Raw genomic sequence first — 27,498 nt, forward strand, 5'->3', positions numbered from 1 at the left:
CACTAAGTAACTTTAGAATCATCAATAAGTTACTTAATCTTTAATATTTTTTTGAAGGGTGAAATTGAAATTCCTGGAATAAATAACTGAATAATTTCGGTTAAGTAACCTCAAAGCATGAAATAAGTTGCTTAAAACCTGGAACAATATAAGACTTTTATATTTTTTAAATAATTCTCGAGCCTGGAGTATGGAGTATACCAGTCACTTACAAGGTAGTGACTTTTAAGTAACTCAAAGTCCTGAAATGAGGAAGAAAAGAATTTAACAGGAACTTAATATGATACACTTATTTCAGGCTTATAAATTATAAATTCTTTTAGGTATTGAAACCAGAATTTTAAGTTTTTAAAGAGCAACTTTTAAACAATCAAGTACCTGAAAATAACTTTTAAATAAGGCTAAAGCCTGTAATAAGTTATTTATTCGATATTCGTTATTCATTCAATAAGTTATTCATCCGAAATAAATAATTCATTAAGTCATCTCTTTGGGATGAGTGACTAATGATTCCAGATTAAATTAGGTATCTTAAATGCCAGGGGTTTCAAGAGCTTGAAATATTTATTTTATTAATCTGGGTGCCTTGAATAAGCATTTAAGTGCCTGGAAGTAACTAAAAAAAAACTAAAAAGCGTGGAATTATAACCAGTTTAAACAGGTACTTAATATAATATACTTAATCCAGGCGCATAAACGCTTCTTCCAGGCACTCAAACCAGAATTTAAAGGGCAACTTTAAAGCATTTAAGTGCCTGAAAATCAATTTTAAGTAACTTCAATGCCTCGAATAAGTTATAAATAAATAAATAAATAAATAATATCTTTATTTAGCAAAAGCTACATTCAATAAAAACATAAATGAAATATAAAGTAAAAGTTGGCCATAACTGTATCAGAACAAATAAGTAATTAACTGAAGATCCTGGAATAATTGATTAATTATTTAATATTAAATTAAATACTTTTCGATTATTCCAAGCACCTGCAATAAGTATTTAAGTACCTGGAAGTAACTTCTAAGTGACTCAAATTCCTGGAATAAGTGAGTGAATAATTTAACAGACACTTAATATAATAAATTTAGTAAACTTAGTCCAGGATCTTATGTGACACTATAAGCAGTAAAGTGCTTGAAATTATCCACTAAGTAACTTTAGAATTATCAATAAGTTACTTAATCTTTTATATTTTTTTGAAATAAATACCTGAATAATTTCGGTTAAGTAACCTCAAAGCATGAAATAAGTTGCTTTAAACCTGGAACAATAGACTTTTATATTTTTTAAATAATCCAGGAGCCTGGAGTATGGAGTATACTACTCACTTACAAGGTAGTGACTTTTAAGTAATTTAAAGTCCTGAAATGAGGAAGAAAATAATTTAACAGGAGCTTAATATGATACACTTATTTATAAATTATAAATTATTTTAGGTACTGAAACCAGAATTTTAATTTTTTTGAAGAGCAACTTTTAAGCAATCAAGTACCTGAAAATAATTGTTAAATAAGGCTAAAGTCTGTAATAAGTTCCCGATATAAATAATTAACTCATCTCTTTCGGATGAGTGACTACCTATTCCAGATTAAATTAGGTATCTTAAATGCCAGGGGTTTCAAGAGCTTGAAATATTTATTTTATTAATCTGGGTGCCTTGAATAAGCATTTAAGTGCCTGGAAGTAACTAAAAAAAAACTAAAAAGCGTGGAATTATAACCAATTTAAACAGGTACTTAATATAATATACTTAATCCAGGCGCATAAACGCTTCTTCCAGGTACTTAAACCAGAATTTAAAGGGCAACTTTAAAGCATTTAAGTGCCTGAAAATCAATTTTAAGTAACCTTAATCTCTCGAATAAGTTCTTGAAAAACCTGGAACAAATAAGTAATTAACTGAAGATCCTGGAATAATTGATTAATTATTTCATATTAAATTAAGTACTTTAGAACTTGAAATAATTTTTTGATTATTCCAGGCACCTGCAATAGGTATTTAAGTGCCTGGAAGTAACTTCTAAGTGACTGAAATTCCTGGAATAAGTAACTGAATTATTTAACAGACACTTAATATAATAAACTTAGTTCAGTGGTATAAATGCTTCTTTCAGGTACTGAAACCGGAATTTTAAGTTCTTTAAAAAGCAACTTTTAAGCAATTAAGTGCCTGGAATTAATTTTTAAATAAGGTTGAAGTCCGGAATAAGTTCTTGAAACAAAAAATTAATTAAGCCACCAGTTAATCGTGTAATTAGCGGAATAAGTGATTAATTATTTCAGATTATATTATATATTTTAAATGTCAAGGCATCAAGAACTGGAATAAATTATTTATTAATCCAGGAGGCTGCAATTTGTATTTAGGTGCTTGGAAGTAACTGAAATTTCTGGAATAAGTAACTGAATATTTTAACAAGCACTGAAGGTAGAAGAGTACTTAGTCCAGGCTTCTTAACGCGTTTTCCAGTCAGTTAAACCTCTTTATGAGTAACTTGAAGGTTGGTTTCAAGTATTTAGGATAATGTGGCACTTAATACCAGCACCCTAAGATTCCTGAAACATAATGTAACTGGAATAAATGACTAAGTCAAGAAGTATAAAATTAAAAGGTTCTTTAAGTTAATTCTGAGTAACTCAAACTCCTGGAATAAGTAACTAAATAATTCAAAAATACTTAGTCCGGATTCCTAAATGCCCCATTCAGGCACTTAAATCCTCTTTTGGGTAACTTAAAGATTGCTTTCAGGTATCGAGAATGGTATGACACTTATTCTAGGATCTTTAGTTAATTTAAGTGCCTGTAAGTAATTCAAGTTTCTGCAATAAGTAACTGATTAATTTAACAGACACTTAGTCCAGGCTTGGAAATTAGGTTTCTAGTCGCTTAAACCCTCTTTTGGGTAACTCAAAGATTTCACAGAAACATACAGTTATTACAAGATATTAAGTTATATTTTCAAGTTTTTGTTACGCAGTCAAGTTCCTGGAAGTAACCTTAAAGTCTGGACAAAGTGACTATAAATAATTCTGGCATATTAAATTAACTATCTCAAATTCCTGGAAAATTATTTGAGTAACTCAAGAGCCTGGAATATTTTTTTTTTAATTTATTCACTTAATTGGTATAAGTATTTATTTAATTAAAATGTATTCATAAGTTAAGTGCTTGAAAATAAATTTTAAATATCTGAAATTAGAAGAATAAGTGACCAGTTATTTTAAATGCTTGAATGAAACCTCCAGTGCCTGGAATAGAATTTTTAATTAATACGAGAGGATTGAATGGGTAACTAATCGATTAAAAATCTTTCATAATTTACCTTAAGTATCTGAAAGTAACCAGAATTCCTGTAATAAGTCATTTAATCATTTACATTTTAACTTTCTTAATTATGCCCATAGGTATAAGACATAATTAAGTCCAAGTTTGATAAATTTATCTCAGAATCTTTTCATCAATCCAGAAAGCTCTAAAGTTCCCCCTAATATCCCCCCTTTAATTTAATTTTCCTGGAATAATCCAAATATCCCATAACTTATGCGAATTTAAACCTTAAATTTTCTTTTCAGGCCATCGGGAGACCTCTGGTCCAGACTCGGATTACTAATGAACATTCTGGAGAGGATGGATCAGCATTCAACCGATGTGATTACCAAGGAGTCCAAAGAAGGTACGAACCCTTGATCAAATCCCTCGATTGCCTCCTACAAACATTGAAAAAAAACTATACAAAACATATGATGAATCGATGCCGTTAAGCACTTATTTATAGATACGACAAACTCGTTCGTAAAGACTGATAAACTTGCACGCAGGCTTTAAGTCGGCTTAATTTGGTAACGACGTCATTAATCAAATCGAGAGAGGATCATCGCGGATGACTTATTACAGATGCAACGAAAATGAATACGTTTACGTCTGGTATTATTAATGTTTCACTTTCACCCCCTACTGGGATCGTTATGCTGCGGCATTTTTAATCATTTTCACTATTAATTATTTTTAATTGATGCGAGTGGGAATGGGAAGAAACGGGAGATGTTCAGACGCACAACGATTACGAAGATAGCGAGAAGACAGATTAATCGGTTAGAAGTGGAAAAACGCGACGTATTGCAAAGTGGCAATAGTGTCAGTGGACTCTCCTCATCATTTTATTTTTTTTTACTGCAAATCCAACTACGCCCTTTTCTATCTACCCTCGTGTGCTCATTATGCAAATAGTAGGTAAAATGTATGAGTGAGTGATTAATCAGCGATTTTAGATTGACCTGACATTCCATCAATGGCAACAACACGTTTTTCTGTTACACTTGCATCAGTCATATCTTTATAATATTTTCTTTTCATACAAGAAGGAAATATTTGCTTTCGTTCTCATTTTGGCTAGCGGTTAGTTTGGTGAGTGTTACTGGTCAAAGTAACATTCTATTTATAGTGAAAACCTGAAGAGTCTAAGGGACCTTTGCAGAGAATTCGGAGTACAAAATGACCTGGAAAGGTAAAGAAATGTAAAGTTTAAAGTTGATCTCAGTGAAAAAGCTTAAGAATAACTCTTCCGAAAGAGACCTGGATGAAACAGGAAAGAATCGGGATCAAGAGCCTGGAATTAATTAAACTTTTCTTTCAGATAGTGCTAATACGTAAACAAGAAATTAAATATAAACACTTACATGCACCATAGCACTCCTTCCTGAGTTTCAATGAGAATCCTTATTACACTATCTTCCATCTTCTTATTCATTCACTCATACCTTTATAGTATTTTCTGGTCATACAGGGAATACTTGCTTTCTTGTTGGTACAAGTAATTTTCTAACTATAGTGAAAATCTGATGAGTCTAAACGATCTTTCCAGAGAATTGGGAATACAAGATAATCTGAAAAGGAATATAAATGTAAAGTTTTAAAGTTGATCTCAATGAAAAAGCTTAAGAACAACTCTTCCGAAAGAGACCTGGATGAAACAGGAAAGAAGCAGGAACAAGAGCCTGGAATAAATCAAACCTTTCTTTCAGATAGTGCTAATACGTAAACAAGAAATTAAATATAAACACTTACATGCACCATAGCACTCCTTCCTGAGTTTCAATGAGAATCCTTATTACACTATCTTCCATCTTCTTATTCATTCACTCATAACTTTATAGTATTTTCTAGTCATACAGGGAATACTTGCTTTCTTGTTGGTACAAGTAATTTTCTAACTATAGTGAAAATCTGATGAGTCTAAACGATCTTTCCAGAGAATTGGGAATACAAGATAATCTGGAAAGGAATATAAATGTAAAGTTTTAAAGTTGATCTCAATGAAAGAGCTTAAGAACAACTCTTCCGAAAGAGACCTGGATGAAACAGGAAAGAAGCAGGAACAAGAGCCTGGAATAAATCAAACCTTTCTTTCAGATAGTGCTAATACGTAAACAAGAAATTAAATATAAACACTTACATGCACCATAGCACTCCTTCCTGAGTTTCAATGAGAATCCTTATTACACTATCTTCCATCTTCTTATTCATTCACTCATACCTTTATAGTATTTTGTAGTCATACAGGGAATACTTGCTTTCTTGTTGGTACAAGTAATTTTCTAACTATAGTGAAAATCTGATGAGTCTAAACCATCTTTCCAGAGAATTGGGAATACAAGATAATCTGGAAAGGAATATAAATGTAAAGTTTTAAAATTGATCTCGGTAAAATGTTTAAGAGAAGCACTTCCGAAAGAGACCTGGATAAACCAAAGAGGAAACAGGAATCAAGTAATTAAAATCAATTACATTAAACCTAGGTAGTTCAATGACATAAACAAAAAATTAAATATAAACATATTTATTGAAATAACTCTGCTTCAATTTTTTTCTCATCACCCAATAGTGGCGTAAAAGCTGACTAATGAGTGGTTTTATGTTAATTACGCTTTGTTTAATATGTGTTCTACAGCATTTTTTCCTAAATTTCAATCACTCTGAGATTTTTTTTTCACCTTTTATTTTTGTTTTATTTCTGTATCCACTTATACGCTTACAGCATCTTCTTGTAAGCTAATAGTTCTTTTACCCTGCAAATGCCCTGGCTTTTATGACTGAACATAACAAGAGCTTTAATATAAATACACTGAAAATTTAACAAGTTTAGACGACCTTTCCAGAGAACTTGGAGTCTAGAATGACCTGGAAAGGCATTAACATGTAAAATTTTAAAGTTGATCTCAGTGAAATGTTTAAGAGTAACACTTCCGAAGAAGAAGTTTAAACGACCTTTCCAGAGAATTCGGAATACAAAATAATCTGGAAAGGAGTATAAATGTAAAATTGCAAAGTTGATATCAGTGAAATGCTTAAGAGTATATACATCTGGAGCAGACCTGGATCAACCAGGATTCAAGTGCCTGGAATAAATAAAATTGAAGCTTTCTTTTAGGTGGTTCAATTTACAATAAAAATAAAATTAAAAAAACTTTCTGAGGGAAACTCATATTCTCTTTCTCTATCTTATCTTCTCTTATCTATCTTATGCCAACTTAAAGGTCTCTTGATACATCGTCGACCAGCAGTATTCAACACCTGATTAATTAGTGATTTTAGGTATATTAAGCTTTCTGTACGTGCTCCACAGCACTTCTTCATAAGTTTTATTTACTCTGAGATTTTCTTTTCCACCTTCTGCCATTTTCTTGATATTCCTACACCCACTTACACCTTTAAAATATCCTCTTGTAAGGTAATCGCTTTTTTACCCTGAAAATGGCCTGGCATACACGAGGAAAAATAAGAAAAGCTTTAATGTAACTACACGCTTCTCTATCTTTGTTTATACCAGTTCAATTTAAAGCAACCCGTTAGAACAACAGAAACGAAAAATTGCTACCGGGCCGAGATAATTGCCTTGTTTCTCTTTCTCTCCAGTGAGTATGACTGACATAAGCGATGTGGGGGGCATAAAAAATGCTCTCCCATCATTGGCGTTGCGTAACACAGTTGTTCGCGGGTCACATTGTTATTCTCTATCAAATAAATGAAGAAAAAAACCACTAGAGATCCGTAATTAGACCTAATTATATAAAGAAAACGTGCAGTGTATGGGTCTTTTGATGCGTTTTTAATCAACAGTGGCGTATCAGCTGATTAATCAGCGATTTTCGGTTAATCTGACATTTTACCATTGGTGACAGCAGTTCTTTTTTTTTTACCCTTCCATCACTCACACCCTTATAGTAATTTCTTTTCATAAAAAAAGGAATGATATGCTTTCCTCCTCGGTGCTGCTAGCGGTTAGTTTGGAGATTGGCTTGACAAGTGACATTCTATCTAAAGTGAAAATCTGAAAAGTCTAAAGGACTTTTCAAGAGAATTCTGATTTCAAAATAACCTGGAAAGGCATTTAAATGTAAAGTTTCAAAGCTGATCTCACTAAAATGCTTAAGAGTGGCACTTCCGAAGGAGATCTGGTTGATCTTGGGAGAAAACAAAAACCAGGTGCCTGAAATAAGTGAATTTAAACCTTTCTTTCAGGTATTAAATTACATAAACAAAAAACTAAATATAAACCTATTTATTAAGAATAACTCTGCTTCTATTTCTCCATCTTGCTCTAAGTTGTGGGGCTTTTTGCATATTTTCAAGTAGCAGTGTCCTAACAGTTAATGAATCGAACATTTGAGGTTGATTTTGCATCCCTTACATACACGTTTTTGTTGCCGCATCTACTCATACTCTTAGAGTATGTTCTTGTAACGTAATAGTTGTTTTATTTTGGCAATGGCCAGACTTTTAGAAGTAAAAAATAAGAAAAGCTTTGATGTAAATTCAGTCAAAATCTGATAAGTCTTAAGGACCTTTCCAGAGAAGCTGGAGTACAAAATAACCTGGAAAGGTATATGAATGGAAAGTTTTAAAGTTGATTTCAGTGAAATGCTTATAAGCAACTCTTTCCAAGGAGACCTGGATAATTTAGGGAAGAACCAGAATCCAAATTCCTAAATGAAATTAGGCATATCTCTCAGGCAGTTGTTCAATTACATCAACAAAAAATAAGATAAAAACTCACTTCTTTAAGATGATTCTGATTCTCCTTTTTGATCTTGACAACTTGAAGGTCTCTTGATACGTTGTCACCAACAGTGGTGTCACAACTGATTAATTAGTGATTTTAGGTTCATGAAATTTTCCTTACGTGTTCCACGACATTTTTCCCTAAGTTTCAATAACTTTGCGACTTTTTTTTATTACTTTCTACTCCTGTATATAACCTCACAGTATATTCTTATAAGGTAGTAATATTTCTTTTACCAAGGAAATGACGTGGTCTTCACGATAAAAAGTACAAAAGGCTTTAATATAAATATAGTCAAAATGTGATAAATCTAAAGGATCTTTCCAGAGAATTCGGAAAACAAAATAATCTGGAAAGTAGTTTCAAAGTTTTGATCTCAGTAAAATGATTAAGAGTAATTCTTCCGAAGGAGACCTTGATGGTAGTAAAGATCCTAGTATAGATCCTAGTATAGATCCTAGTAAAGAAATAGAATCCAAGCGCCTAGAATAAATGAAATTTAAAATTTCTCTCGAGTAGTTTAATTACATTAACATAAATAAAATAAAAAACCTTAGGGACGACTCTGATTCTCCTTCTTCATCTTGCGCCAACGTGAGCCATTATTAAGGAGCTAATTAAAATCTATTCCATAGGCGACAATATCACATTGATTGGACCCTGTTTTGTTCCTTTTGGATATCTAATTAAAGCAGTTCTGCTTATTACCATATATTAAACCGCTATAGGGACCTTATAAGGTATGACGTACGACACGGCTGTTAGGTGTTAAATATCCATAAGGAACACAATTAAATTATTAATAGTTTGTATAACACGTAACAGTTAACTGGCCGGTTTTCGTGTACGATTACGATTCGCCTTTTGCAATGTGAAGCATTTTTTTTTGCATTTTCATTGGAAATTACTTGGAAAGGAAGTAAAAGGGTCTTTGATTGTTTAATTAGACTCATATAGATCATGGACTAGTCGAACCAAAGCTTAAATGTTCTAGATTCTTAAGCACTGCTTAGGAGAAAAAAAATAAGGACTGTAAGGAGTCAGATCTTAGTCCAAGCTCAACTCCAAGAAGTTTTTACTACCTACTCTTTGGACTGCTTGGATGTTAACCAATAGATCAAATGACTAATTAATAATTAATCCTTAGCAACTATGTCCTAAATCTTTCTGCACCTCCTTTCAGCTTTGCCCTATAACTCAATTGGCTCCTGTGATCTGTTATTTAGACGACTTCATAGTGACATAAACCCAATAATGTCACATCCTTCTCATCTGTTATGACCACCTCTGTTGCATATTTACCTTACTAAATACCATTTAAAATTTCCTCTTTGTTTCAGGTTATGATCCGGTAAAACTGCCGGAAGACGCGATCCTGAGCGGCTTCACCCCTCTGAGTTTTCATGATTGCGAGGTGTCGTACGCGCCGGTCAACATGGACGCGGAAATCGCGCAACTGCGCCTGCGCGTTGCCAAGTTGCTGTTCTTCGGTACGGTTTACCTTTGCGGTCTGGAACCTCCCGTGTTAAAATTAGAAATTGAGGACGGGAGGAGGGATTATGTGTCTGTGGTGTGTACCGATCGTGGGAGGGATTCGCCCAGTCGGTCTGTCCTGGTAAGTTAATGCTTCAGTAAAAAAATAATAATTTCATCGGAAAGTTGGCACTAATAAAATTTGTCACCGCTGAAAGGTAAATTCTGGATTTTGATGCAATTACGTGGGAAACTTTAAAAGCTGAAAGGGTTTTCGGAGACAGATATTAGCATAGAAACATCGTTGCGACCTTTAAAGGAATATGACGACGGGGTCATTAAGAAAGTTCATTAAAAGTGGAGTGAGGATGAGATTTATGAGGCGCAACGGGTTTAATCCAATAAATTTCTGGTAATTACTTTTACGTAGGGACGACTATCGATTTCGTCCGGAGTCAGACATAAAGAGATTTTACGTTAAAAAATGCATGCACGTTTCAGACAAAATCAACGGTCTCAGTGAATGTTTATCTTATAAACTTATGACACGTGTTTCGCCCTAAGGAATCTGAAAATCGAAAAGTAGAAAGCAACCGCAATATAAAAAAACAATACATAGACACAAATCAATAAATCACTAAATATACGTTTATTTGCTAATATAAAGATATCTAGAAATTACATCAACCTAAAAAGGCAATAAAACGAGTAATAACATGAGCTGCACTAATTTGCCAGACAGTCCGAAAAAATATATTTAAGACTGTTACATTTGAGTATAAAGTCACATTTAAGAATAGGACATTTTTTTAATATTGTAGTCATATTTGAAATTTTTAAACACTTATAAAATAAATAAGCCTGTTTTATTTAAAACTTTATTACTTTTACTTTAATAACTCCGACGGAGACAATACATAAAATACATTTCATCAGTTATTTACCATTTTATGGAATATTGATCTTTCAATTTTTTGCATCCAATTTTTGGGGTAATTTTTAATTGGCTTGTAGGGTATATATTGAAGAGTTTTGGTGCGATATATGTAAAATCTTACACATATCGCTAGCTTATGTTAAAACCAATAGTTTTTTTGTTTTTTGGAAATTTGGCATGTTTTTTTTTCTTCTTTCTGGTGATGTAGGGATTTGGTAGAGGACCTATTTGAATTTTGTCTTTATTTTATAGTAATAAGGGTAAGCCCAGGCAGTCTTTTATAAGACAACTTAGATAATTTTGCTCCGTTAACATTTTAAGCTTTACCTGTGAGTCATGAGGGATTTATAATTGTAAACATATATAAAGAAACCAACTTAAAGAGGTTTCTAGCCTGATAGTATCCTGGAAAGGTTCGATTTTTTATAGGTTATGCCTAGTTCTCCGTTGACTATGTTGTAGTCTCTGGCCTTATTGTTTTCAGCCCTGGTTATTCTTAGGATAATAAAGAACCACAAATGCCTAAAACTGAGAGGGTTTTCATCACTATGCTTCCAGTTTTCCGGTTATTTTCATGAAATTTTGCTTTCATGCTGTTGCATTGTTTACATGTTCTATTTTGCAAGTTTCAAGGTTTACCTACCTTGGGAAGCCCTGTTAAATGAAGGGGCATACCCGGTGTGGCAAAATATAATATAAATCATGATTCAGTTTCCCGCGGTTTTCCTGAAAAGCCGGTTTTCTTTATATTAGTTTTCACCTAGAAATACCCGGTTTTGAGAGCTGAAACTAAACTTGTTTACCATATAAGGTCATAGCCTATAAATGCGTACTGTTTTCATGAGCAAAAAACTCTATTTTCATTAAGTTTTCCCAATTGCATTTTTATCCAACGATTGGTTCCGAGGATGTTCGTGAGTTGTCCACCAAGGTGTCACATTCGTCGCAGTAAGGTCGTACCATACCTTTCGAGCGAAGTACCAGTAATTTTTCCTTATTTCAATACCGTTAAATTTTAAATTTTGTTTTGACGTTGACAGTGTGAATTGGGTTAGGTAAGAGCCACCTGTTGACAGTTGACCGGCCGCTTCCAAGCTCGCGTATCAAGATCTTTATCGAATCCGTTGCTATGGATATCGTTCCGTTCCGTTTGATTTTATTTTGAAATACTGTTGTTTGGGCCCATCTTTCTTCGTGTTTTGTAGGGCAGGCAGTAGCCGCGTTTCTTAAGTATTACTTTTTTTCTCAAAGTGGTGAAAGACAAGTAATAACCGAGTCCGTGATAATATAATTATTATCCGTATATTAACAGAGCAGGGGTAAATGTTCTCCGATTGATTGAGATTGCTTCGCTTGATTGGTGTTGAGTTTCCGGCTTTGCTTCACGAATGTCATCCGTAACCGCTTGTACAAAACATCATAACCCCGTCCCTTAGATCATACTATTTTGCGTCATTAATAGAGTGCCGAATTTTCCGGTACATTTTCCCAAATAACTGCCTGTGCTTAATCATAGAAATTGGTAATGGGGATTGTTAGATTTTAAGGACTTTTTTTGTTCATTTAGTTTTATGCAACCAAACCTGTTACTTATTAGTATCTATTTATAATAATAAAGAGTAAGAGCAATAAGATCTCATTATAACGGGACAGTCTACTTTCAATCTCTACCTGGTTTCTCCACTGTCTAAAGGCTTACCCAAGAGGCTAGATGGAACTCTAAGCTCCTTTAATTACTTAAAGTGGCGCCCCAGGCATTTTGTCGACTTTTCTCCTATAACTGTACAAAGAAATAGTGGAGGGGTTGACGGATACCCTGCGACGTCAAAGGTTAGAGGGTGGACATACGGCAAGTACGTAGAACCCCCGCTACATCATTAAAAGGGTGAATGAATATAACTGCCGCATACTCATTATTTTCGTTTCCTCGTGAAGAAACTTGGTTGAAAATAACCGATTTTTTTTCAAAAATAATTTTAATTATCTATTTTTGTATAGTACGGGTATTTAGTTGTATTAGGTGACAGTCGCTTACCCCACCTGACCCTACAAGGCCATAACCTAATTGAGACTGAATGGTACGTTTTACGTCATTGTTACTTACGCACCAACAGGTACATATTCCTCAACAACAAATAAACCAAATACAATCATATGAAACTAGAATACTATGTTCTATTTATACTATGTTCTATTTATCACAAATAAACGAAGAGCATTGATTGCCCTGAAGAAGGCCTAATATAGGCCGAAACGTTGACATATAAAGAAAAAATTTGAAAGCTTGGATTTTTTTGCCGTTTATCCAACCCTTAAAAATGAAAAAAAGGTACGTTTTAAGTTGGTTGATGCTTAGATACTTAAATTTCGAAACTAATCCAGAATGAACAGCAAAATCAAGGGACATGTGTGGTCTTGCTCGATTTTAGTAAAGCTTTCGACACACTTAATCACGAAATGTTGTCGACTAAACTAAGGAATTTGGGAATCGCCTTTTTTTAAGAATTTTATATAATCGTGAAAGTTGTATTATAGTTAGAAAAACAAATGTTCGGACTTCAAGAGAGAGTTCAGACAAACAAATCAAGGCGTATGTCAAGGTTCTATACTGTCACCCTTACTTTTTTCACTCTATGTGGCAGACATGTATAAAACAGTAAAATATTCCACATTGTAGCATTATGCTGACGACTCACAACCGTATATTCCTGTTTCTATTGAAGATACTAATAATAATTCATTTCAACGTAAGTTTCAGTTCGATTTAATGAATCTAGAAGACTACACAAAAAATCACAAGTATAAATTAAATGCTGACAAATCTAAATTTCTTTTGTGTTCGAATAATAATTTCAGGCAAAATTTTGAAAATCGTATAAATATTCATATAAATAACACTCCAGTACCATTTGTTCCAATTGAGGCAAAAAATTTAGGACTCATATTTGACAATTCTCTTATTTTTAACCCCATGTATAAAACAAAATTAAAGCAGCCTATTTACGCCTGAAAAGCCTTTTTAAACTTAAACGGAACCTGCCTCCATAACAAAAATATTTACTTTGTTAAAAAGCCTTGTTTTATCTCTATTCGATTACGGTGATCTGGTATATGGTAGCTCTTGGTATGCATGTATCAAGCAAGCAATTATAAAAATCCAAATTTTTGTATGCGATTTGGCTATAATATTCCATATAGAAAGCATATAACGCCATACCTTAAGGACGTAAATTTATTAAAGATGACAAATAAAAGAAAGAATCATATGTTTATCTTTATCGGATTGTGAAGGAGGACCAATCGGAAAACTTGCATGAAACTGAGCATGAACACATGAAGCGAAATAATGATTATTTTTGTCGTGCCACGCCATAGAACCGCATCATTTCAGCGTTTTTTTTTTTTTAATTTGAGGAAGTTAAAATGTGGAATCCTTAAGCAGCATTAAACAACTATCTTCAAACATATTTTCTAAAAAAAATTAAATCACAGTTGCTAGTTAAACAAAGAATAGGTTAATTAACATCAGTTACAAAATAGGGTAAAACTCCTTTTTGTCAAAATTTTAATTAGGTTTATAACTGTATTTTATGATTTTATATATGGGCAATTAAAACATTTGAATTTGAATAAGAGATTGCATAAACACGTTTTCCAAATCGTACCTGATCGGCAGAAAAATGTCACCTTTATATTAATGACCTTCACTTGTTCCTAACCGATGCGATGGTGAAATCTTTGTATACGCTGACGACCCAGTCTGTGAAGTGGCTGGTTCCACCCCAGATGAACCAAAGCTGAAATTTGCATTTAGCAATTTTATGACTGGTGTCAGGGAAATAAACTTATTTTGAATATTTAAAAAACGGCCTGTGTTATATATATAATAATAATAATATTAATAAATTAATATCAATATAAACTCCAGTTTGGACTAGAAACATTATTACAGACAGACAATACAAAATATCCCGGGTCGCTAATAGATTCCACTCTCCCATGGCATTTGGAAATAGAAAATCTTACAAAGAAATGAAATAAATAATTTTATCCTCAAAGAATTATCTTAATAATAAAGGACTAATGCATGTTTATTATGCAACTGCTTATTCAGTATTAAGGTACAACATTTTGATCTGGTAGACAGTGCAATGATATCGGAAGAGTACCTCAGAAAAGGATTATCAGGGTTTTATTTAACCTATAATTATAATTTAATTATTATCTATAATTTAATATTATGTCTTTGTTATTCACGTTTAACACTGTTTTTGCGTGGTCGACACAGTGGCATATATATATTTGAGGTGTAGTAATCAAGTTTAAAAGTTAGATATGTAAATGTTATGTCAATGTCACACCCTAATGGAACATAAAAGAACTTCTACATTCAAAGCGATGGAGAGGTTTTGTTTTTTTAGGCGTTTTAACGTTATTATTAATGTCACTTTTTGAGATGCCATTTTAGCTTTTTGGGTTGTAAAATTAGATCTGCGGATTAATTTAGATGAAAAGTTTGTCAGCGGTTTCTTGGTACAACTTGCATATTTATTAGTAAATTTTAACTTCTATATAAATACTCTATCAATAAAAAAAAGTAAAAAATGCTTAACTTAAGTGGATACGATGAACGCTTTTATAAAAAGAAACCCTTTTGAAATTCGGTTAATTCGAAGCATTTTAATTGCAATTTGAGCTATTAGCGATTGGAAAATTATATCTGCAGAATAATTTAGATGAAACGTTTGTCAGCGAAAAATATGATTTGTTTGGGTATAGTTTGCATATTTATTAGCAAATTTTAAGTCATATGAATACTCTAAAAAAATTAAATTGCATAACTTAAATAGATGCGATGTATGCTTTTATAAAATAATTAAATTTGAAACATTTAAACATAAACTAATGTTAAAAAAAATTAAAAAGGTTTTTTTCAGAAATATTTTAGAGTGCAATGAGCTTAAGATGTATATTTTACCTTAAATCTAAGACCATGTTGTAATTTTCGAAAATTAAAATTGCATAACTTAAATGGATATGATGGACGCTTTTATAAAATGAGATTTTTGAAATTCGGTAAATTCGAAGTTCTTGAGTTGCAATTTGAGCTATTAGCGATTGGAAAAGAAGATTGTCAGCGAATAAAATTTATTTTTTTTTGGGTACAGTTTGCATATTTATTAGTAAATTTTAAGTTATATATAAATACTCTTACATCAATTGAAAAAAGTTTAAATTGCATAACTTAAATGGATACGATGGACGCTTTTGTAAAATGAGACCCAGTTCAAATTCAGTAATTCGATGTTTTTTAATTGCAATTTGAGCTATTACGGATTGGAAATTTATATCTGCAGAATACTTTAGATGAAAAGATTGTCAGCGAAAAATATTATTTTTTTGAGTATAGCTTGCTTATTTATTAGTAAATTTTAAGTCGTATATAAATATTCTAACATCAATTGAAAAAAGCTTAAATAGATGCGATGTATGCTTTTATAAAATAATTAAATTTAATAGAATTAAACTTAAACTAATTTAAAAAAATGATTTCTGTTTACAAAAGAGAGATTTTTTTAAAAAATTTTCTCTCGTTTGTAAACAGGATAGTATATGGTATACGTATATTCTACAGTTTAATAAATAGACCTTGACCATATATATTTAATAAATACATCCATTCAATCGTCCAATATTTGGTAATTAAGTGGATGAAAATGGTGTTGGGATACTAAACGAAAATAATTTGTATTTCCAACAAGATGGAGTTCCTCCGCACTACGCTTTGAGAGTTTGAGAGTGGCTTGATGACCAGTTATCAGGGATGTGGATTGGCAGGCGTGGTGCAATTAAATGGCCCGCACGGTCGCCAGATTTAACACCACTAGATTTTTTCGTCTAGGGGGTATTTAAAAAGCAAAGTTTTAAAAATCCCTCCTGAAAATATTAATGATTTAAATGATCGAATTACTCGCGCATGTAGCGATATTAGCGGACAAACACTTACCAATGTTCATAAGGAATTTTAAAACAGACTTTATTGTCTCGCGAATAACGAAGCACATTTTAAGCACTAAATAAAATAAATTCTGTGAACTTATTAAATTGTTTATTTTTTATACACCGTTGGGTGGTATGCTCTTTAAAATTTTGTATCATACTATAGGATAGCCATTTGATATACCAAAGTATGACGTCGATGAAATATTCATTATTACCAGACATTTTTTTTATATATTATATATATATTTTTTTTAATTTAGAGTATGTAATAACAAAGAAACATGGCAAGAACTTAATAAACTAAATATTTCTAATAAATCAAATATACAACTTCCTCCTCTTATGCAAGATGTAGATAAACTTAATATTTTTTTTTCTAATATTAACAAAAACAATAATAACCCTGACGAAGAATTTGTTGGGTATTTTAAAAAACATAGGTTAAATTATTTGGCTGAATTTAAATTTAATTTGGTGACACAAGATATAATAATAAATTACTTAAAATCTATTAAATCTAAAGCATTTGGCGTTGATCAATTAAACATTACCCTGATTTTGATTTGTTGTCCTAATTAAACCATAATTAAACCACTCACTCATATTATAAACGTATGTTTAGAACAAAACTGCTTTCCCGATCAATGGAAAGAAGCCAATGTTATTCCTTTGCCCAAAATAAAAAATCCTGTTGAATTTAATGATGTTCGCTCAATATCTGTACTTCCTATACTATCAAAAATATTAGAAAAAGTTATGGAATATAAAATAGTTCAATATTTAAATGTAAATAATTTAATTCCTAAATACCAGTCTGGGTTTCGTAAGGGGTATAGTTGTGCAACCGCTTTATCTAAAGTGACTGATGATATTTTTAAGGAACTTGATAAAAATAAAGCTACGGTGTTGATTCTCTTAGATTTTTCTAAAGCCTTTGACATGGTAAATCACAGAATATTACTGGCTATATTAGAATATATGGGTTTTGCTGAGTCTGCGTTGGCATTGGTGTCTTCTTTCTTGTTTAATCGAAAACAAAGAGTAGTGCTTAATAACAATAAATCAAATGCACTGGATGTTACCTCTGGGGTTCCCCAAGGTAGCATTCTTGGTCCTTTGTTTTATACTCTTTATACTTCACAAATTACTAAAAAAATTTTACACTGTAAGCACCATTGCTATGCAGATGACACCCAGCTATTTTATTCATTTCATCACACTAATGTTGTCCAAGCTAATCAATATATAAATGAGGATTTAAATACTTTAAATATAGAAACTCAAAAATTACTTCTAAAGATTAACCCCACTAAATCAGCAGCTATTCTTTTTTGTAGTGACAACCATCGAACTAATATTTTAAATAATTTAAATGTACACCTTAATAACAATATAATAAGTTTTAAAAACTCTGCAAAAAATCTTGGACTAGTAATGGACTATAAACTTAGATTCAAAGAACATGTTACCCTTAAACTAAAAAATGGATATTCTGCCTTAAAAACAATATATCGTCAAAGACATTTTTTAAGCTCAAGTATCAAAAAACTGCTCTGTGATGCTTTAGTACTATCACCGTTAAATTTTTGCGACACAATTTATGGACCATGTCTCGATAACTCCGACTCAGGTAGAATTCAAAAACTTCAAAACTCTTGCTTAAGACTTATATTTGGTATAAGAAGACGGCAACATATTTCTTATAAATTAAAAGAAGCAGGTTGGCTAAATATGCACAATAGACGAATATTACATATTTTATGTTTTTCTTACAAAGTTCTTAAATCACAAACTCCGCCTTATTTACTTGAAAAGCTTACCTATCGTACTGATGTGCATAATCTTAATATAAGACGTAAAAATCTTTTTTATTTCTAATTTTATTTCTAATCTTTAATTCCTAGCCATAGCAAAGAACTCTTTAAGCGATCCTTTTCTTATGTCGTACCAAATTTGATAAATAAGTTCAAAATAATTAATTTGACTGTCACTGAAAAAACTTTTAAATTAAAAACCAAGCTTCTTCTTTTAAATCAAACTTAATTTTTCTTGAATGCCTTTCTTTATTAAAATACTACGCACATGCTAACTAACTGAATACAACGTAAAATATTCTATTAACAATTATTATTCAAAAATTAACTGTTTAAAAAAAACAGAAGAAAAAAGAAGAATTTTTTCATTCCGTTTCATCCATTTTTCCCCTACTGCTTTTTCCCCTCATAAGTATATGCCTACCTATTTGTGTTTTTTTTTAGTTTGTCTATAAGAATTGTTTTTTTTTCTCTCACTTCTTCTATTATAAGCCTTAACAGAATCCAGGAAGTTGTTTCCTTCTTTTCTGGAAGTCTGAATGCATGGCTTTTTAGTTGCCTTACTTGTGTTAACTAAATTCTTTATATAACCTATTGTTTTTAATATGCTCTCTTTGTTTAATATTCTAATATTCAATTCCATGTATATAATCATATTACCTTCTGTAATTATGCTTTTTTTTTGTATTGGTGGCTAATAAACGTCTTATTATTATTATTATTATTATTATTATTATTATTATTATTATTATTATTATTATTATTATTATTATTTTAGCTCACTCTTTGCTGATACGTCAACGTGTTGCGTACAATGATGTGTCACATGATGGGGGTCACACGAGTGGAGCGCCTGTATATCTAGATTACCGTGTTTTTTTTTCTGTATAAAAAATGAAGATCCAAGAAATACATACGTATCCAAGTAGACACGGTCAACATTTTATTTGCCTAAACCTAAACACGAATATTACAAAATCTCCACTATATAGCGGTCTGAGCCTTTATAATATGTTTCGGAAATGTATAAAGAATTAACCGCAAAAAGTTAAAAAAAAAGAAATTAAACAGGTTCCTCATCAATTCATGTTTTTATAGCATAAACAAATTTAAAACAGTTTTTTAATTTTAATTTTTTTTAATAATCCTTGAAATTCTAAAGACAAATTTAACTAGGTCAGTTCCCGGATATCATACAAGTTTTTTATATGCTTTTTTCAGATGTATTTTTGTTTTTCTTTATACGTAGGTTTTCTATCGTTTTTTACTTGTAATGTAATGTTACTTTTAAATTTAATTTATATTATGAATTTGATATCTAAGATTTTCTGCACTTTTTCTTTTATTACTGACGAACCTTACAATGTACAAATTGGCTGTATAAAGGAAATAGAGAATTTGTGTTTGTATTGTATACGTTTATTACTCTTACAGTGAATACGTTTATTATTCTAATTTACTTTCCCGATAGTTCATTACAGCGTACAACTAACGAAGTAAAGTCAATCAATTAGTTAATGGAGAGTAATTATTCATTTTTGCATTGCAGGCAAGGAATGACGATGTTCTTCTAGAGACGTTCAGTGGGGACGACGAAGAGATAACAAACCTAAACGATAACATCAGCAAACTGAACGTTTCTGAGGCTTCAACTGAAGTTCAGCACCTCTTAAGTAGGAAATTAGAACTAGAAAAGCGTAAAAGAAGCGAGGAATTGCATCAGCAACGTGTGATGGTAAGTAACTTTGGGGCCCTTTAGCGTCTGTACCTTTAGTTCTAGGTAGGTGACTCAAATAGATAAATTGCAGAGATTCTCGTCATCTACAAATTATTCCTTTCTTTTACGGTTTTTCTCAATTCAAAAGTTGGTTTTCGGCTAAAAATATGTAGCTGGAGCGCCGCCGGCGCCTGTCGTCCTCGCGTAATCCGAACCGCGTGAATAATTCAGCATTCGGGGTCGCAGAGATCCGCGAACTTAAAAGAAAAAATGCTCCCAAACTGAATTATTCATCGTTTTGCGTGTCCCGGTAGGCATCCGAACGACCGTTCGTAGTCGGCCTCAGTGTGCGCTAAAAAATAAACGGTTTCTACCTGATTTGGTTTGATTTGGCGGTGCTTCGATAACATCTAGAGTAAAGCACCATTTACAGGGTCAACCAACGAAACGATTTTGTTAAGTCAGAAAAAACATTTGAACTTTCTGGATGTTTTAGGTGAGTTGGCAACGTGGCATTATTATACGTTTTTTATTGGCTCCTTTGATTTCCCTTCACGTCGAAATGAAATATTTAATTTCGAATTCAAAATACTTTATTTGACTATAAAAGAAAAAAGAATTCTAAATAATAAACTTATTGCGACAAGAATCACAGTTTTCTTAGGCAATTCTTTTGGCTGCGGAGCTGTAAGGGAGTCCCAGAGTCCTCCCTTACGAGCCGCCACTGTTCATAAACCTCCAAAAACCGAAATCCATTAGGATTTAAATCAGGGAACCGGATCTTATTTAAAACCTTCCCTTGCTTCTACAAACCAGTTGGCGACACCTTCAAACTAAACTTCTATTAAAACTTAATCATGGGAATCTATTAATTTACCGCGCATATTAGTTATATAAACATTAAAGCCATTACGGTCATAAATATGAAACCGGAGCGGTATTGTCAAATTTGTTTCGGGCCATTAAACGTTACCAACTAAGGTCAAGATCGCATTATTCAATAGCGTTACCATTTTGCGTAAACGTTAATTATCGCATTCGGAAGACTTAACCCGGTTCTCACCGCACATCGGAGGATCATCATCGATTCCAAAGTGCAACGCGTAATCCGTACGTGACCAGAAAAAGTTCGCACTTATTCCGTAATTTCTGGCTTTGGGAGATGCTGGTTTTATGTTTGTCTCTTTCTTTGGTTTAAGTGAGATGCAGCATGTAAATGATTTGCCTCTCTTTTTTTGCCGAAATTGGATTTATGTGTTTTTTAAATAGGAGGATGAGCGACTGATGCCCCTGGGATTATATAGTATATATAGGGATTATAAGTATTATTATGAAAATGTAAATACGTTAATATATTATACAGTGACCGCCTAAAGTTCGGCATAAATTCGATAAAAATTAGAGACATGATTTTTTGAGAAAACGCTCGGACCCGTCGATTTTTATTTTAAGTTGCGCATTATTTCACATAAATTTTTGTATACAGGGTGTAACAAAAAAAAGGATATGACTTCGTCGGTCTTTTTTTTTAAATGGAATGCTATATTTTTTATTGCATTTATGAAATATAGGTAAACTTCCAAGCAAGTTTCGTATAACACACCTTATCTGAAAACTCAACTGTTTCCGAAATATTTACATTTAAATAACAAGAAAACAAATAAGTACGTCTATTTACAAATTAAGGTAAAATCGAGGATAAAAATAATGTTATAAACACTGCCAATTGTTTCTATTTCCATGGTTGCACTTGTAAAGAATCTCCATTTTCGAGTATCACTGTCAGTTGGAAAATTAATAGTTTTTATCAGAATAAATTATGGCTAATTTAACGGACACCGAACGAATTGAAATTTTGATGATGCTAGGGTACGGGGATCGAGTGCGTATGCAAAAAGAAGTAAGTGAACTGTTTAATGCCAAATACCCAAACCATCCTATTTCTCAGTCAACAGTTAGTAGAATAGAGCACAAATTCATAACTTCAGGTCATGTTAGGGATTTGCCAAAATCAGGTCGTCCAAAAATTTCTGGAGAAACAAAATTAAACGTTCTGCTCTTCGTCGAAGAAAATCCAAACAATGCAACTTCACAAATTTCAGTTGATAATAATATAGCTGGAAGGTCAGTAAGACGTATCTTAAAAGCAAATGAGTACCACCCTTATAAAATTAAACTTAAACACGAATTAAATGAGGACGATCCTGATCGAAGAAACGCAATAATAACCGTCAGTTTGTGTTACGAGTTTTGTTTTCGGATGAAGCAACTTTTTGTTTAAACGGTGTCGTAAATCGGCAAAATTGTCGGTACTGATCAGTGTCAAATCCACACTGAGACTCATACACAGTAGCGTAAATCTATTAATGTTTAGGCTGGTATCGTGGAAAATAAAGTAATAGGGCCATACTTTTTCCAAGAAAACTTAACAGGACAACGCTATTTGAATTTTCTTCAAGAAGATCTTATCCCTGCTTTGGCTGCCCTATACCCAGACGAACAAGACCCTGCTGTCCCGACAGATAATTTGTGGTTTCAGCAAGACAGCGCACCGCCACATTTCTTTCGCGATGTCCGTAATTACTTGGATACAGTGTTCCCAGGAAGATGGATAGGACAAAGAGGGCCAATAGAGTGGCCGGCCAGGTCACCAGACCTAAATCCCTGCGACTATTTTCTATGGGGGTACCTGAAAAGTAAAGTTTATATTGAGAAGCCAAACAACGTAGAAGATTTGAAAAATAGAATTAGATATGAAATTAGACATATATCACCCGAAATAATTGATAGTGTTTTCATGAGTTTGTAAACCGTCTTGTTTTCTGCCAAGAAGTAAATGGCGATCAGTTTGAACACTTGATACATTAATAAGAGTTTTCACAGTTTAATACATTTTATCCTCCATTTTATCTTAATTTGTAAATAGAGGTACTTACTTGCTTTCTTGTTGGTTAAATGTAAATATTTCTGAAACAGTTGAGTTTTGAGATAAGGTGTGTTACGATACGAAACTTGCTTGGAATTTCGCCTATATTTCATAAATGCCATAAAAAATATAGCATTTCATTAAAAAAAATGACCGATGACGTCATATCTTTTTTTTTGTTTCACCCTGTATACAAAAATTTATGTGAAATAATGCGCAACTTAAAATAAAAACCGACGGGTCCGAGCGTTTTCTCAAAAAATCATGTCTCTAATTTTTATCGAATTTATGCGGAACTTTAGGTGGTCACTGTATAATTATTCTCATAGTTTTTGTATTATTTTATTTGTATTTTGTAAGTTAATTAGTAGGGTCTATTCAGGGTTCGACTTACATTTAGTTTAATATTTTTATCTACATTCAATATCGCGGTGCTCGATAAGGCTAAACCTTGAAACGGAAAAAACCTTATTAACCCTGGAATGCTATTGTACGTAATATTTACGTGCGGACAGCACTATTTAGCGTGTCCCACCTTAGCGCTCAGTAGTGCTTTGAGCGGTCTATCAGGAGTATGACACGCCTGAACTAGTTTGATCTGTGTATTTACAGTGTTGGTTGAAGCCGAATTTCTAAAAGCCGACACGTATTTTTTACGTAGCAATAGTATTAACCATATTTTATTTAGGACGTAATTTTGACGTGGTAATAGTGATAAGCAGTATTAGATTACCAAAAAATATCTCAAAAAAGTTTAACAGATGTAAGTGGTTAGGTAGTGACTCTGACGATAGCGTAGCCGATCCTAATTTTGCTCCTGGTAAGAACGACATTGAGGAAACGTTTGAGAATAACTTGAAAAACACCTTTTGTTAGCCAGGTACTATTCAAATTTCTAAAAGACGTCAAAACTCTAATATTGTTCAAGCTAGGTTGTCTACCCCAAGTACTTCGGTAAATTTGTTTTTTGCTTTTTAATATATATACACATATATTGTAATGCTTATTTTAGGATAACCTAGTAACGCCTGATGAAGTTACTCACTCTAGACTGCATAGTTGTTCCACAGGTTAAAAATTTACTAGGCAAAAATGGTTGTATGTGGAAAACTTAACCTAAAAAGAGAGGAAAAATACCATCAATAAATATTGATCATATATGAGACCAGATCCAACACAAGAGGCTAAGGAATTGCTACAACCAGTTACACACTTTCAGTGATTTTTCCTTGATACACTTTTAAACAAAGTCTTATTTTACACAAATCAGGAAATTATAAGACAAAATAAAAATTATAAAGTGGCATCACAAACTGTATCTGAAACAAATCTGGTGGAACTTAAATCGCTTTTGGGTCCATACATAGTTTCTGCTGCTTTAAAAGACAACCACTTATCAACAAAAGTTTGCTTTAATAAAATTTTTTCAAGCAAGGGACGCTTTGAATTTCTGACTGCGTAAAAGAAGTTACAAACCAGGCACGTACAATTAGTAGGGTTTAGAGGAAAATGTCCTTTTAGGATGTACATTTCAAATAAACTGTCAAAGTATGGTCTAAAAATTGTAATGCTTTGTGATGAGGCGACGAAATATTTAATCAACGCCTCACCATATCTAGGTAAATCAACAAATACATATGGTAAACCATTAGTTGATTTTTTGTGGAGCAGCGTACCAAGCCTATACATTGAACTACAGAAATGTATTATGGATAATTGGTTTACGTCTGTGCCATTAGTAGATCGGTTTGTAGCAAAACCATTTAGTCTTACGGTAGTGGGCACTATTCGGAAGAATAAAGCCCATCTGCCACTACAAATAATAAAGAAAATAAAAATGAACGAGAAGTTAGAACTACAATTTTTGTATATAGTCACAAAAGTACTTTAGTTTCGTATAAAGCAAAGCAAAATAAAACAGTAAATCTTATTTCCAGAATGCACACCACTATTGGAAAAATTAAACCTGATTTAAAAAAGCCATATATTATAGAAACTTACAACTCAACTAAAGGATCAGTTGATACCTTTAATTAAATGTGCCAAAATATGTTATACTAACCGTAAAACTAGACGATGACCTTTCAGTTTTTGTTTTTATAACATGATTAACATGGCATGTATTAACTCGTATGTAATATATTTTCAGAATATTATTTGGCAAGGGGAAAAACCATTATGTAGAGAAACTTATATATGACTGAACAAGAAAAATATATAGAACCTATTGCAGAGGATAACCAAAGAGAAAAAATTGTTCAACTTGTTACTATTTAAAATTAGTTTGGTTGATACAGGGTATCCCAAAAAAGCGTGGTTTTTAAATGGAACCACCTAATTTTTTTTTCTGAAATAATAAGTACTTGGACGCTCGGCTCGAGGGAGTTGTTCGGGATCGTTGCTAATAACAACGGACGGAAAAACGGTGCGACGCGTCGATTGCAATGTTGCCGAACATAACACAAAAATATAATTCATAGTGTTCATTCACTGGCGTATGGAAATGATAATTTTAGAGCTAGCAAGGGCTGGATTTCAAGTTTTACAAAAAGACATGGGTTTCGAGCTTTAAAAAGGTTTGCAGAAAAACGATCTTTTTTTCTCTTTAACGCTTTCGGAATTGCATAAGACACGCAGATAAAACACCTTAAACTCGTACGTGCACAAATACAAAATGCGCTCGTTGTCTCGTTCCCAAGAATAGACAGCGTCAGGTCGAAAAATAAGCAAAGAACGTTTTACTTTCCTAGCATGTTACAATGCTGATAGTTCAGAAAAATTAAAGCATTTGTTAATAGGAAAAGCAAGAAATTCAAGGGCATTTAAAAATGTGAACTCACCAATTGAATACACATCATCTACCAATGCGTGGATGACGACACAGATGTCTCTAAACTAGTTCCTTTCTTCATTTATTTCTCAAGTTAGAAGTTATTGAAGAAGTCTTCATTTGCCTGAGAAAGCTCTCTTTCATCGAGCCATGGAAGTGTAGAAGATCTTAGTAGTGCGGATGAAGAATTTACAAAATTTTTGCTTTTGCGAAATTGTACAGCGTTGTTGCAACCTATAGATCAAAATGCGATCCGGCTAACAAAGTTATTTTATCACAAAAGTCTTTAAAAACTTTTTTTAACTTGACAAATGCAGTATGTCTGTTATTTAATGCCTGGGAAAAGGTCTCTCCTGAAGTCTTGGAAAAGTGCTGGCACATACTGAGTATGATGCGGAAGATCTAATTCGTCTAGGTCAACTACGGCGAAATTTGCCTTCATTGAATGAAGATTTTTAATCTTTTTTTTCAAATAGTTTTTAGATTTTTTAGATAAATATGCTAAATGTTCATACAGAACCAGATCTTACCAACATTGAAATAGGCAACTGCCTTGAAAGTGACAAAGAATTATTACCAAATTCAAAAACTAACTGTATTCTCACAAACCGAGTGGTTGACAAAGTCTTGCTAGGAGCTAAATTAATCCTAATAAAATCTAAGTAGCACGGAGTACAGAACGACGTTCTTGAGTATAAAAATGGGAGGTGTGTATATTGTACATTGAAAATTCAACAACATTAAAATACATAAAAAATAAAACTCCCTAATTATATAAAAGAAAAGTTGACTAGTAATTCCAGATAGTTACATTAATATTCGTTTAGTAACAGGCCTTTAAGATCAATATTTTCTTTAAAGAAATATTTTCGTAAATCTAACGGGACATTCTATTGATCTACTTTAAAGAGGAAGGTGGTTGACATTTTTCTCACCCATATAAACGAATGACTTTTTTATTTGCTCACTGTGTGATATGGGCAATATAAAACTTTAAGTAAGCCGAGTACCAAAAGAATTACCATCACTACCAAAAGAAGGGTAGTACTAGAACTGGTCATGGAAGCTACAGTTGAAGAGCATAATAGGAAAATTTTTGAAGATTCAGAGTTAAACTAAAGATTTTAAACAGTAATCAGATTAAAAATGATGTGGTGGCAAGAGGTTTTAATGTGTGCATAAAGTGGGCGGAGAAAAATAATATTCCACTACATGATATTTTGGTACTTTAAAGATTTAAAAAAATTGCATTTCTTATGAACCAGAAGAGGGCTACGCAAATAAATATTACAAATTAACAATTTACAATAAATATTATTCGTACAATGTTTTCTAGTTGTTTTATGTTTAATATTTATATTTTCAATAAATAAAACTTTCTGTGCGGTTTTTATTAGTACGGATTATTGAGGTCGCACCATAATTTTGTAAATCCCTGTGTTTTGTGAAGAAAATTTTAAACATTTCTAAATCGGTCCATGAGTTTCTAAAAGGGATCGCGTTTCGTGACTTTTAACTGATTAAACTGATTATAATTAGTTTTGTTATTTACCTCGGAAACAATTAAACCGCAGTCAATGCGAGTCAGGTCGGAGTTTTTGACGTTGGCAATAAAAGTGTGTTCCTGACATGAAAGAGTATTTCTGCAGTAGGTGTAGAAGTGTTTTACTGAATTTCGTTACAGTATCTTAAACTTCATTTATAACCAAAGAAGCATGGATGAATTCCCTTGAACATCC

General features: G+C 32.4%; 1 protein-coding gene across 5 annotated transcripts in view; it reads left to right on the forward strand.

Moving 5' to 3' along the window:
• The window catches only part of LOC126745258 (telomerase-binding protein EST1A-like), a 216,068-nt gene that overhangs the window by 159,582 nt on the left and 28,988 nt on the right, over window positions 1-27,498 (forward strand). For all 5 annotated transcript variants that reach the window (XM_050453028.1, XM_050453020.1, XM_050453031.1 and 2 more), the window contains 3 exons: window positions 3,573-3,673; window positions 9,400-9,674; window positions 19,836-20,021. In XM_050453028.1, the coding sequence (XP_050308985.1) occupies window positions 3,573-3,673; window positions 9,400-9,674; window positions 19,836-20,021 (562 nt within the window). The remainder of the gene's footprint in view (window positions 1-3,572; window positions 3,674-9,399; window positions 9,675-19,835; window positions 20,022-27,498) is intronic.

The sequence above is a fragment of the Anthonomus grandis genome, chromosome 1 (genome assembly GCF_022605725.1).
Source record: "Anthonomus grandis grandis chromosome 1, icAntGran1.3, whole genome shotgun sequence".
In the NCBI taxonomy this organism is placed as follows: domain Eukaryota; kingdom Metazoa; phylum Arthropoda; class Insecta; order Coleoptera; family Curculionidae; genus Anthonomus; species Anthonomus grandis.